General features: G+C 43.6%; 1 protein-coding gene across 5 annotated transcripts in view; it reads right to left on the bottom strand.

The window, feature by feature from the left end:
- The window catches only part of DCX (doublecortin), a 98,803-nt gene that overhangs the window by 17,114 nt on the left and 69,093 nt on the right, over positions 1 to 12,596 (bottom strand). For 3 of the 5 annotated variants that reach the window (XM_087748432.1, XM_009477039.2, XM_087748433.1), the window contains exons 5-6: positions 8,466 to 8,568; positions 4,318 to 4,455 (exon numbers count right to left, since the gene is read on the bottom strand). In XM_087748432.1, the coding sequence (XP_087604558.1) occupies positions 4,318 to 4,455; positions 8,466 to 8,568 (241 nt within the window). The remainder of the gene's footprint in view (positions 1 to 4,317; positions 4,456 to 8,465; positions 8,569 to 12,596) is intronic. The other 2 variants (XM_087748434.1, XM_087748435.1) reach the window with 1 other exon arrangement.

Below are 12,596 nucleotides of genomic sequence, written 5' to 3'. Positions count from 1 at the left end.
AGAGATGAAAGCAGCCCCATGAAGGAATGATCAGCACAGTGTCTGGAGGAATAGCTGGATCAAAACAGAAATACACCAGCATTGCTGAGAAAGTGTATATATGGGTTGGGGGTTAATGAGAGAAGGAAGAAAGGATTCCCCTTGGGAATATAAGGACTGTGGTCTGTTACCATCTGCTTATAGCAAGACACTTCTTCATTCTTCATTCATTCATTTCATTTTCATTCATTCATTCATTCATTTCAATGACTGTATGGTTAATAAAGAGAGAAAAGTACCATGCCAAGAAAACAGTGTTTAACATGTTTCTGTGGATTAGCTACCTCATTTTTCGAATATCCTTGGAGCTGAAGGGCTCTGACTGCCTAGAGGGAATTGAGCTTTTCACAGTGAGGCCATGACACATCTAGGCAGGAGGCAAATTACCTCCGGCAGAAGGTAGCAGTTCAACCAGTGAACTCGAATCACTGCAGCTGGGAGCTGGCACTCTCTGTGCGGTTGCGCTTCTGTGCACAGCCTTTTGTCCTGACGTTTTTTTAACAAAATATTTTAGTGTTCTTTGTTGCTCCACGTTAATCCTTGTTATTTTGGAATGGGAGCTGACCACTTACTTAGCTGACTCACTACCAGGAGTGCTGGAACAAGACAGTCAAAGTATACATTACAGTTCACATCTAGCTGGTGATAGGAGCAATTAAAGGGCTTGGAAGCTGCTTCCTTTTCAGTGCTAGATTTACAGACTTGCTACATATATTGCCTTCCGTATTCTGATGTTGTTCTGGCTCAGAGGTGGCCCCGGAGACCGCAGTCAGGAACACAGCTTTGGGTGCCATCAGGGGAAACTGGACTCCAGCCAGCAGTATGCTCTCTCTACGGCTCTCCCAGAAAGCTAGGTATACCTGGATCTATGTTTCTCATTGAGAAGTAGATCACTAAATCCATAGTGAAAACCAGAAGGAGCAAAGGATATCAAAGACAAATGGAGATCACCTGGCACAGAAGGCAGATCCCTACAGAGAAAGCTTCCAGGCTGACAAATCAACTTAGATGGGGATCTACACAGTCTGTGATGATGGCTAACACAGCATCAGGCCACGCAGTGATGGTTGTTCATGAATGATGGTTATTCCTTCACCTGCGTAACCTGACAGTTTACTGTGGCAGGACTGAATGCGTTAGAGCGTGTGCAGGTTGCGGGAGCAGTCTCTGATCCACTGGAGTGCAGACAGTGGCCTTGCCAGAGCGTGGCTTGCCTCTGCTGGAAGGTCTGGAGCCCGTGCTGCAGCCACTCTGCTGCTGGAGGTGTCTTTTGTCTCTGGCAATCTGTGAGATAATAGCTTTGGTTTTAGCAATATTATTCTCCAAATGCTTTCAGAACACACAAATGCCCCAAATAAAGAGTCTCAAAGCTCTTTCCTGTGCATGATTCCATGGGTAGGTTACAGAGCTGTGTATACAGATTGGTTATCGCTGTCTTGGACGATCCATTGGGAAAGAAGGCATGAACAGCTTAAATGATGCTCTGAAAGCCATGGAGTGAGTCAGTGGAGGAGACTGGAATAAAACAGAAGTCCTTGAATACCCCAGCCTGTGCGGAGGATAGCTGCTGCTTGGGCACAAAGCATTTCCACAGCTCTGAATGAGAAGTGTTTTATTTATGTTGACACATAAAGATCAGAAGCGTTCCTACAGTGAACGGTAGAGAAAGCGGATGCAATGTTTGCATGCTGTCAATGTTACATCCTCAGAATTACCACTAGCAAGCTCTGCTGAAGGAGTTTTTTTCTGTTCTTTCTGTGCTATAACAGTGACTTATTATTTTTGTCCACTATCTGCTGGCAGTGTCGAAGCTCTTGCCAAGGAGTGAGGCACAGTTGTGCACGCACAATCTGCTTTAAGCCTTAGGTGCCTCTGTGGGCAATGCACCACCGTCCACATGTAAATCCACTGCATTCTCATTTTTCCTACTGATAAATAATGTACCATTTTCCCATATGCTTTAACTGGGAAATGGAATAATTAGGATGAGAAATGGAAGAAAATAACATCCATTTCTGTAACTGCGGTGTGCTTTTAATGAGGAGGGTTCAGACTTCTTTCACTCAAACAGCATGGAGATTTACTTCAGAATCTGCATTTACATCCGTGCCAGATATGTCACCATGGCCTTAGAGACTACGGTGGAAAAAACGATACAGAAACCTACATGCAAAAGAACTGAAAAGGACAGAAACTAATAACATAGAATCAAGGAAACTCCAGGTTCTGATATGACAACCACAGCAGAGTGAAGAACAGCAAAGACAGAAGGTACAAATGGGTAGGCGATTGAACACAGAGCAAAAATATTTTATATACTTGAAATAAAACTGCTTTTAAATCCTTTCACAAATGAAATAGGTGAGAATGCTGAAAAAAATGGGTCAGATCATCTTTTATTAATCAGGCTTCATTCAGCATTCCTTGCCTTTTTAATGTGATAACTTCAAAATCCAGCTAAGCCTGTTGATTGTTTATGTAAATATTGACTCTTAAGTAACATGTAGACTCACTTTCTTTACTACAGATTCAAGGGACGAGAACATAAGGTGGTATTCTTTTTTTGTCTCTGTCCTGAGAAAACAACCGTCTTTGATTACCTTTCCAGTGCTGAGAGAGTTCAGTCATTTTTTAATTCTCATTAAGCAGGACAGGCTGCCATTTTTTTCTGTATTGACATCACAGGAAAGTACGAAAGACCCTTGTCTAGATGGATTAAAGAAACCTGATTTGTCCTTCATTACTGGCCTTAACTCCAGGAGCTGGCTATTGTTCAGCATTTCTGGTTATTTTAATCTCCTGAAAGGCTCTACTAACCGTGTTCATTAAACCTCATCAGATGACTCACCATTTTGTTCCTGTGAGTCATTCAAGCAGTTAAAATCAGGAACACAATAGTTGCCATTTCACATTAGACTATATGTTCATGCAATAAAGTCTAGTTCTGATGATAATTGGCACCTGATGCTTATGGAGAAGGTTTAAATGCTGTTTCACAACTCATGCATGAGCTGACTCCCAGATCATTGAATGAGGATTGTTTGGGTTTTTTTAAGTCAACAACATATTTTTCATCATGCCTTCAATGTACCTATGCAACTTTACCATGCATTTGGGATTGTAAAAGCTTTTTAGATTATAGCAAGCCTGAGTTTAAGAACAGCCAACACTGGAATCTTGAAGGAAAACTCTATGAATGCAGAGTCACCTTACAGAGAAATAACTTCTTTAAAATCACACAGTCTTGGCCTGTGCCAATCAATTTCACATTGTCTCTTTAAGCAGCTGAAGAACATCAAGAGACCCTAAACAAATTAACTGCTTCCTGGGGAAAATCTTTCTGAATACTGTCAGGAGAATTTTATATCCAGTAATCCAATACTACTGATGGTCAACTCTTGTGTGGTGTGCACATGCAATATGCAATGTGTTACCGTGAAGGTGAAAAACAATTTCTGTTTTATATCACCTGTGTTAATACTGTGGGTCACTTGAATTTAAGCTTCGAAGCTCTCCTGGAGTCCTGAAGTGCTTATTTGGTGATTTGGCCATTTTAGTGAAAGGCCATGTCTGGTTCTCTTTTGGTAAAATACAGGTAGACAGATGACACACCTAGAGATCCACCCTCTCCATCGTGACTCTACAAACTATCAATTATCAGAAGTGTGATATTCAGCCCAGCCTTTAATTTATAGGCTCTGCAGCTCTCCAGTCCAGTGGCTACTGGGAGGGAGGGAGGCATTTCAAACAGTGCAAGCCGCTGCAGCAAATCAGGATTCCAGTTTTCCTTCTCTTCTGTTACTGAACGAATGTCTCAGAATCACATCAATAAACCCATCACCAGTTCTCCACTTGCAAGGTCACTGGTCTTCTTTAAAAAATGATTGGAAGGGGACACTTCTGACCTGTGCAATAATTAACATTTGCATTGCACAGGAGGTTATTCTAAATCAGTCTGTATCTATAGGGAACATATGGGAGCAGCGTGGGCCTGGATTTCCTGCCTGTGAAATGAAAACTACTTTTAAAATTTTGTTAGGGCAGGAGGCTGTGAGACTGTGGGTGGTATGACCTAAAGCCACAACTGCACTTAACCGACCAGAGGATTCCTCTCCAATATTTATTAAGTACGCCTATACTCTAGCACCAGCTTCACGTTTTTAAAAAATGCTGAAGTTTCGTATACAAACACCCAAAGTCAGTGTATCCAAAGACAGACAATATGTGTTTTTGTCTTGAGCACAGTTAATATTCAAACACCAGAAAACAATCACTCACCATCTTGATGGTTACCTGAATCGGCTGGAGACTTGCTCCGGCGCATGGGGGCTGGACTCTTTGCTGAGCTCTTCTGAGGGGTGGGAGATGACTTACTGCCCGTGGCAGTCGCAGGGCTCCCTTTCATCACCCGGCACTCTAAGGAAACAGACAGCAACCGTGGTTATGTTCCTACCTAATCTTGCTGCCTGTGGACACCAGGTATGAAACACCCTTGGGCAGCTTAGTGCTTTGTCTTCAAAGAGCTGTAGAAAACATCAACGGCAAGGGAAAAGCTGATATCATATTTTCTCCAGAGCAGAAAGGACACTTTTTAGGGGGAGGGCAAGAAGAAGAACAGCTTTGCTCCTCTAGAGGAGGTGCTGAGACAGTGTATGTCAAGATCAGGCCGGCTCCATAGCAGGGCCCATCCCCGTACCTCTGTCCTGCCAAAGATTTTCTGCCCTTCCCCTTGCCTTGGTTCTCACCAACTAGTGAACACAATGAAAATGGTCAACACTGACTGAGGGAAGAATCAGGCCAAAAAACCACTTAATTTGCTGTAACCCTTCCATGAAGACCTAGTAGTAGGACTGATGAGTGCAATTTATGCAGATGCAGAAAGCCAGCAAAAAGCTCATGGCATGACGTAAAGCTCTTTAAGTGGCAGATGAGACATCTGCCCCAGGAGGCTTTTGCCCAGCCTGAATCAACCTCTTCTGTGGTTTCAACAAGCTGCAACTTTTCAGATGCAGAAAGCAAAGAAGACAAAATGGTTTTACAAAACACGTCCTCTGTCCTGGCCACTCATCCCTTTCAGAAAGGTTTGTATAAACAAGTCTAGTAGATTTATGTACTTAAAGACATGAGCAGATGAGAACCCCAACTGTGTTTTCTTAAAAAATAAATAGGCCAGGAAGAGTGGACAATGTAAACATGATCTATAGTGTCCTGCACAAGGGAACTGAAATGCTAACAAACCTCTGTGTGTCCCAGGATTTCAGGCACGCCAGATCTTCAAAACCAGAGTTTATTTACACTGAGAGCTAACAGAAAAAGCACTTTCCATCCCTCAAGTTATTAACTTAACCCAGTTAAGAAGGTGGCAATAAAAAAGGGATTTCTTTTTTGTCAAATGCTAACTGGTCTCACCTCATCTCCTACAACAGATTGTCCTCACCAAGATGTGAAAAACAGGTCTTTTTTACAGACATGAATTAGATGTTCCACATACTGACGTTTTTTTATGGAAAAGTTCAGCTCAGTGTGCATGGGCTGGACTGAGGACTCCCTTGACTGGATTCTCTAATGGGAATCAACTAAGGCAGCACGTAGCGGATAAATAATTGGTCAACCGAAAACAAGTTGTCTGACCTAAATGCATGTTATTTATTTATATATCAGTATATCTATGAAAATGTAATTGCCTTAAATTTTTCCCCAGGCTTTCCTCATTCTCAGACAGTCAAGAGTCAGTCTCTTCTTCTTCCAGATGGTTTGCGAGAGAGTTTGCTGTGGGGTCACGCAGTAGAAGACTATGAAGAGAGGATGCCCTGTGCTCCGGGGATACTGCATGGCGATAATTAAACCTACAATAAGTTTATTCTCTCTCCTGCTAAACGGATTTTGGAAACTGTAAATCAGGGATAGAAAAAGTTGTGTGGTTTTTTTTCAAAGGTACTTGACTTCTCACAGATGATGCCACAGAAAGGCTTGTAGGGCTCCAGCACTGATATAGCCCCAATTCTTTATACATGAAGAGCAGTAGTGACTTGGGGGGCAGGTGTGGAAGGTAGACTATCTCTCCTCGATACTAAAGAATATAGTGTTTGATGAGACACTGTGAAATAGCCACTAGGAGAGTGTGCAAATAACTGCTCCTGGTGTTAATGAGCCGAGCCAAAACATGGGAAAAAATTGTTTTCAGTCACTGCACAAGTAATATTTTTCAAGGCTCTTATCTATAGCTGTTTACCAAAAACAGTGCAACATTTCGATCTTGGAGCACGATTCGCTTGCCCAGCCATAGGCACTAAATGCTATGTGAGATACACTAGAGTACAGCCTCCCTGGAGCAGAGTGGGTCTCCTCGTCCCCGTGTGATAGCTGTCAATCATAAATCACATGGCTATCTCAGAAACCAAGGGGGTCTCAAAGGGTGTCAGACATCTATGTTTAGTCACCTGAATTACTCCCTAAAAAAATAAACCTAAAAAGTGAAAATACTTTGTGTTACTTCTTTTCAAGAGCTTTCAAATTTATTTTCTTCCCAGGGGAGTAATTCCTTGAAAAGAAACTCAGCTTTGCATTTTCCAGCACAGCAAGGCTGACTCTGAGGAATTCCTCCAGCTCAGCCGTTGGCAAGTGTCAGTACACCACAGGCAATCACTGAGCATTTGCACATCTTGAAACAAGGTTCTAAAGGTGGAAACCTGACTGTGCTGAAGTTAGTGTAAACAGGCCTCTCAGCATCACAAGGGGGGTGATATTTCTGTGGGCTGATGCTGAAACCAGTTGGTACGAATGAGACAGAGCAGCGGCATCTGGAAGGTGCTCAGCCACAGGGATTATAGGGCGGAAGCTGTGGTGGGCAGTCAGGAGGAAAAAGATGACATAATCCTCTCTTATACTATTTCTCATTTGGTTTCCTGATGTCCTGCCAATAATAACCAGCAATCCAAGTGCATGTCATCCAAACAGGCAAGAAAAAGTACCCCATGACAGAGGAGATTTTAATAAGTGACATTCATCTGCAAGACCTCAGGACTCACAGTTCTCCTTGCAGCATCTGACTCATAACAAGGAAGGATGGTGGGTGTATAGTGGGAAAATGCTGCTGGCTAACAGCTCCTCATCAGCTTCTTGAGAGGTGCAGGGCACCCCTACCCACCCTGAAAATACCACTGAGAGCTGCAGTTACTCAGTGCCTTCCCAATGGCAGGCTTGGCTTATTTTTGTTAGAGAAATCCAAGCTGGAGAAATCAGTAGTAACCAGGAGTGTAGGCAGAGAGCTGGGCTTCCCATCAAGTTGTTCTGCTAGGATTGCATCCAAACTGTTTTACAGTGTGGAACTCCCCGTGGAGCTGACTGAACTGCCGAGTGTTAAAAAAAATCTGAAGCTCAGGTTACAGATCGCTTCCCCAGCCTGACACACGCTTTATTCTCTGCCTGCAAAGTTTCAGATGAACCTTGGAAACTTTCTTTGAATTACCCAAGACTGCCAAATGGGTTCATCTGGAGTACACGGGTCAGAAGTACCAGCATCAAATAATATCAGGCTTGCAAAGGAGTCATAAAAATACAGTGCTTGAAGATTAGAGGCTGCTTGATTTCCTGGTATATGGCAGAAGTCCTCTTTGGTCTTCAATGCTGAGCCAGTTTGTAGCATAGAAGACAGCATGGGGCTCCTGTTCCTTATAGAGGACACCTACCTAGAGCTTTGGGAAATGAGCATCAATGTTTGGAGACCACATTTTCTTCTAGTTTAAATGGTCAAAGTTACATTAATTTGTGCTTGCTGCACTCACTGGCACCAGCAGACAGCCTGCACTGTTGGTGTGTAGAGTTGCCAGGTGTGGTAGGTGGTAACTCCTACAAGCAAGCTCTGTATATTCTGTGAAATCAAAGATTTCATGGCTTAACTGATGATAGAGGCTCGCGTTATTACACACCTGTGCTTGCAGTTATAACAGGGACAAATAATGGTGCTGTTCCAGTCCCCCCCCCCTAGAAAGGGAATTATTGCCCTGCTTTTTGAATCAGCAGAAGAAAGCAGTGGAGGGAGTGATTTTTCTTTTAACAGTGTTTGTTCCCATTTTTTAATATTCACATGTGTGTACGTAAGGACAAGAGTCCTTCTACTGTTTAATTCTCAAGAAAAATGTATCTATCTGACTGCAACTGGATAAAATTGAAAGGATATACAATACCAGATTTTGCAGTAAGTGTCAAATGGTGTAGAAGTCCATCTATTCTGACTTGGGCTACCTCAGTTAGTATTTGCCTGATTATAATATCCGCTGACTGTACAAGTATCACCAAAGGATGTTAAATTCCATGTACTAGGTCTTAAAAAACAGAACAAAAGCATGCAGTGTTATCTGATACAAGTAACTGAATGGAAATCAAATAAAAACACAGACTGGAGAGCAGTGTGTGTTTGATGTTACCGCTTTCATCCAGAGAAAAGTCATCCTGTGCATAGCGGAATTTTTCTGGACCACAGGCGATAAACACATCATCATCCCCGAAGAAATCGTGGAGACAGGTCACCTACAGAGAAAGCAAAGTCATTCATTTTATTTTTAATTGGCAACATTCTGATGTGGCTTAGTATTAATTTAAACAGGAGGGAGCTGCCTCTCCACTGTTCCCCATGCCCCATGCTAATTTGGTCCTACTTCCGTAAGCCTGGTGCACAACACACAACTTCTCTGGGCAAGTCAAGCGTAAAAGTGTAATTAAAAAAAGAAAAAAAATGCCAACTACCTTGCAAATTCTATGAGGTGTGGCATTTCCAATCCATTCAGGAGCTGACAGAATACGTTAGTCACCCTAATGAACGACACAGGCATTCCTGAGCTACTTCTAAAATAAGAAGCAGGGGTGCCCCCCATGCCATGTTGGCAGGCAAGGCTGTGCCACCACTGCCCATGCTGCTGAGCGTCTTAGTGCCAACAGAGCCGAAAAACTCAAAGAACCACTGAGAAGGCAAAGAGCTGCCGGGCACAGCACAGGTGCAGAAATGTGACTCTTCCTGAGCAGGCAATCTTGATGATAGGTTTTAAAGCCAAAAGGCTTTATCTGCGCCGTTGAGGGAGAGGCCCAAAGTATCACTGGATGCCCTTCCCACCCAAGCATCATTTAAATCCACAGATTAACTCCAGATGTTGTGTCTCCTTCTCCCTGCTTTTGCCACCCAGACGTGGGATGATAAAGCACCGTTCCTCACTGCAGAGCTGCCCATCCAGCACAAGGCCAAGTGGTGGGGAAGGTGGATACCAAGTGGGAAAGGCAGAAGCCAGGGGAGGGGAGGTGTGCGGCAGCCGCGAGTGTGGGAGCTCTGCCCTAGGACAGCTCTGCAGGACAAGGAAAAGCAATAGCTTTCAGTCACCTAAAACTAAGACCCCTGTCTGGGGACACCACAAAAGCAGGATGTAGAAAGCTGTTTGAGATAAACAGAAGCATGGTCATGCTAGCTAATGGCTCTGAATACCTTGCTTCTCTTTTTTGCCATCCTAAATAGGGGGAAATTACATCTTGCTTGTACTTGGAGCTCCAGACTTGTGCCTTGCCTTGCAGCATCAAATAGAAGCAAAGCACAGGATGTGGGAGCTCCAGATCCACTGATTTCATCGGAGACCTGATATCTGAGAGTCTGGAAATCTGGAAATGCATGGCAGGTCACTGGAAGCATGCTATCAGGAGAAAAGTTCAAAATGCCACCGCGCTGGGAGCTGGTCCCCATGTGCAACTGGAAGAGATCTGTAACTCTCCCTACTACTCGACAGATGATGGACTTGTTGTTTTAACAATATTTTTAACAAAATCAAGAGGTGAACAACCAATATTCATCACAAAAACCCAAGCAAAATACCTGATTAGGTGCAGGAACAAGGAAAATGGAGGAAGTTCTCAAGACTTTGAAAAGCACGTCCTAGAGATAAATCTTATTCAAAGGGTGGGCTGACTGGTGGGACACAAGGGCACATCAGACTTGCGTCTTTGTCTTCTGTTCTCCTACTTCTCTGTAATTAGCTGGGAGATGAAGTATAGGATGAAATTACCATCTGCCACTGTCCTCCCAGCTGGATGAGGAATATCATCTCACTGACTGGCGGACAACTCGGCTCTCTATACAGCTAGAGGGTCCTATTTAATTTTTTTCCCATAGTGTGGGGCGTGACAAACTCCCTAGGGATATCTGAGTGACCTGGGACAACAGTGATGCCCATGGTTGGCTCCTACTCTTTTTTCTGCAATATAATATACTTGAAGGCATTGTTCCTGGGTTATTATATTTGGGTTTGTTTCGAATAGGACTCAGATTTCTTATGCCATGTTAGGAAATGCTCTTGTGGAGCGTGCAAGTACACAGAATGGATATTCTGTAGGCCTCTTGGCTACAGACACCTACTTCATACTTGCATGCTATTGCAAGGAAATGGACCACCGCATCCTGTCCACTGCTGCCATCATAACAAGAACTGAAGCCCCATGAAGATATTCTGGGACATGTTAAGACCTCGTGTTCTGTGCTGCCTTTCTAACGTAATGGGCCTGCCTCTGCTGCAGCTCGCTTTCAGCTGGAACATGCTGCAGGAGGTGCAGCCTCTCATTCCTGTCTTCTGCCATCTGGCATTAAATATTGACAAATGAAAGGATATACGGGTTTTGCTCTGACTGAAAAAAGACTGTGTCTGCAGTCTCATCAGACCTTGCCTGTCTAGGTCCCAGCCCACGTGGTGTGGGAGGCAGTAAGACACCAAGTCCAGCAGACTCCAGATGTCTGCTGAGGACATTTATGGCATTGCTCATTTTAGTGGGAATATCAAGAAGGGCTGAAAAGCAACACATTCCTACAGAAGGTGTCCCCACTTAACACCATTAGCACTTCAAGGAGGTAATACCTTTGCACCTGCAGGTACTCAGGGGCAGGAGATGTTAGTTGGCCAGCAAAGCTGAGAGCGCTGCTGTGCATCTTTTGTACCAACCAGGACAGTATTGCTGGGGACCGTTCAGCATCCTGTTTTCTAGGTGCTGCGGTGTGAACAATTAGCCATTCAGATCTTTAGACAGTTATAGTTGTGGTAATTTACAGTTACCAGTGAAATAGCTGATGTGATTCCACAGCAACAGCAAGATAACTATGCCAATGGTAACTCCACTGGAACCAGTGGTAATCACACAGTAACTCATGATAATACTATTGTGTTCTCTCCACGTACCTAAAGTTAATCCAAATCATCTCAGTGCAACAACTAGTGGAAAATGTGCCCATCATTGCTTTTTGGAGAGATCCATAAACACCCAGACTTGTCATCAGTATCTTGTAGAAAATTGCCTTTTATTCAGGCTCCTGGCAAGCTGATAGGTGCTCTTCTGAGGCAAAGAAAGGTGATGTTCTTCCATCTTCAGAAAATGCTTTGAAAACTCATACAAAGTGGAGAGCAGCAATGTTATTCTGAAGAGGAGAAAAACACTGCTGAGAAAATGTTGGAAGGGCCAACTTCAAAGCCTTTGTGTAGCGATTCAAGAGGCAACTGTTGAGCACAGCACCTGTGCCCTCCAAGGGCTAGAGGGACAACAAAGTACCTCTATCCAGTTGACTTTGTCTAGAACTTCAGCCTGAGCCCGTGACATCCCAGCCATGTACTAAATACTGTGTCAGGAGGAGAAAAAATGCTCATCTGCAAACACACCAGAGTGGAACATCTCCAGCATCAGCCAGCCTGGTGCAGCCCACCAGCCACACATCTGAGCACCCGGGCGAGCCCAGGGTAAACATGTTTTTTTTAAAGTTCCATTTTTTCAGCAGGCCGTTCCAAGCGACCGCAAGATTGGCACTGACATATATAATGGAGGGATCAGGCTGACAGCTGATGCCCAGTGTTTTGGCATGTCTGGGCACTGGGGTCTTTACAGAGGGTAGATGCATTGCAAGGGCCTGGAGAGAGCACTGGAGATAACTGTGGGGAAACTTACTGTAGGCAGAGCTGAATTTCCATATCTACTGATCCATTTGAGCTGGACTGTGAAAAGTTAATTTCAAGCTCTAATAAATCAACTATAAAGAAGCCTTTTGGCTATCTTAATAAGGCTCAGTATTTCACACTGGTTAATATAATGTATAATTAAAGCAGTGCCTAAGAGTGCCAGCCCTGGTTAAGATGCCAAACATAAGTGAAAAGCTTGCTTTTCACATTAGCATGACTTTCAGAATGGAGCGAGCTGAAATCTCCTATGGCTTTGATCAAAGGTAGAATTTTCTTTGCAAACTTCAGTGAATTCCAATTTCTGTTTGCCTAAAATTAGGTTGAAAATAGTTAACATGTTACCTATAGAGAATTCTCCCACAGAAAACATGACATTTCAAACCAGCAGTTGGTATTACAGTCCTCCCCCTGAGGATGATTCATTTGCAAATAATTGGGTTTGGCTCAATACACAAGTTCCCATTTGAATGCTAAGTACTATACTTATGCCATGGAAAAGACTCATGGGTCGCTTAGCTCACCCTTCAGTACCGAAACCACTGCCCAGTTAAACCTAGTGCAAAGCTAGATCACAACATAAGGTTC

Source organism: Nipponia nippon, unplaced genomic scaffold, assembly GCF_047370975.1.
Source record: "Nipponia nippon isolate SJK-2023a ecotype South Korea unplaced genomic scaffold, ASM4737097v1 scaffold_12, whole genome shotgun sequence".
Taxonomy (NCBI): Eukaryota; Metazoa; Chordata; class Aves; order Pelecaniformes; family Threskiornithidae; genus Nipponia; species Nipponia nippon.
This window is presented reverse-complemented; position numbering and strand designations above follow the sequence as displayed.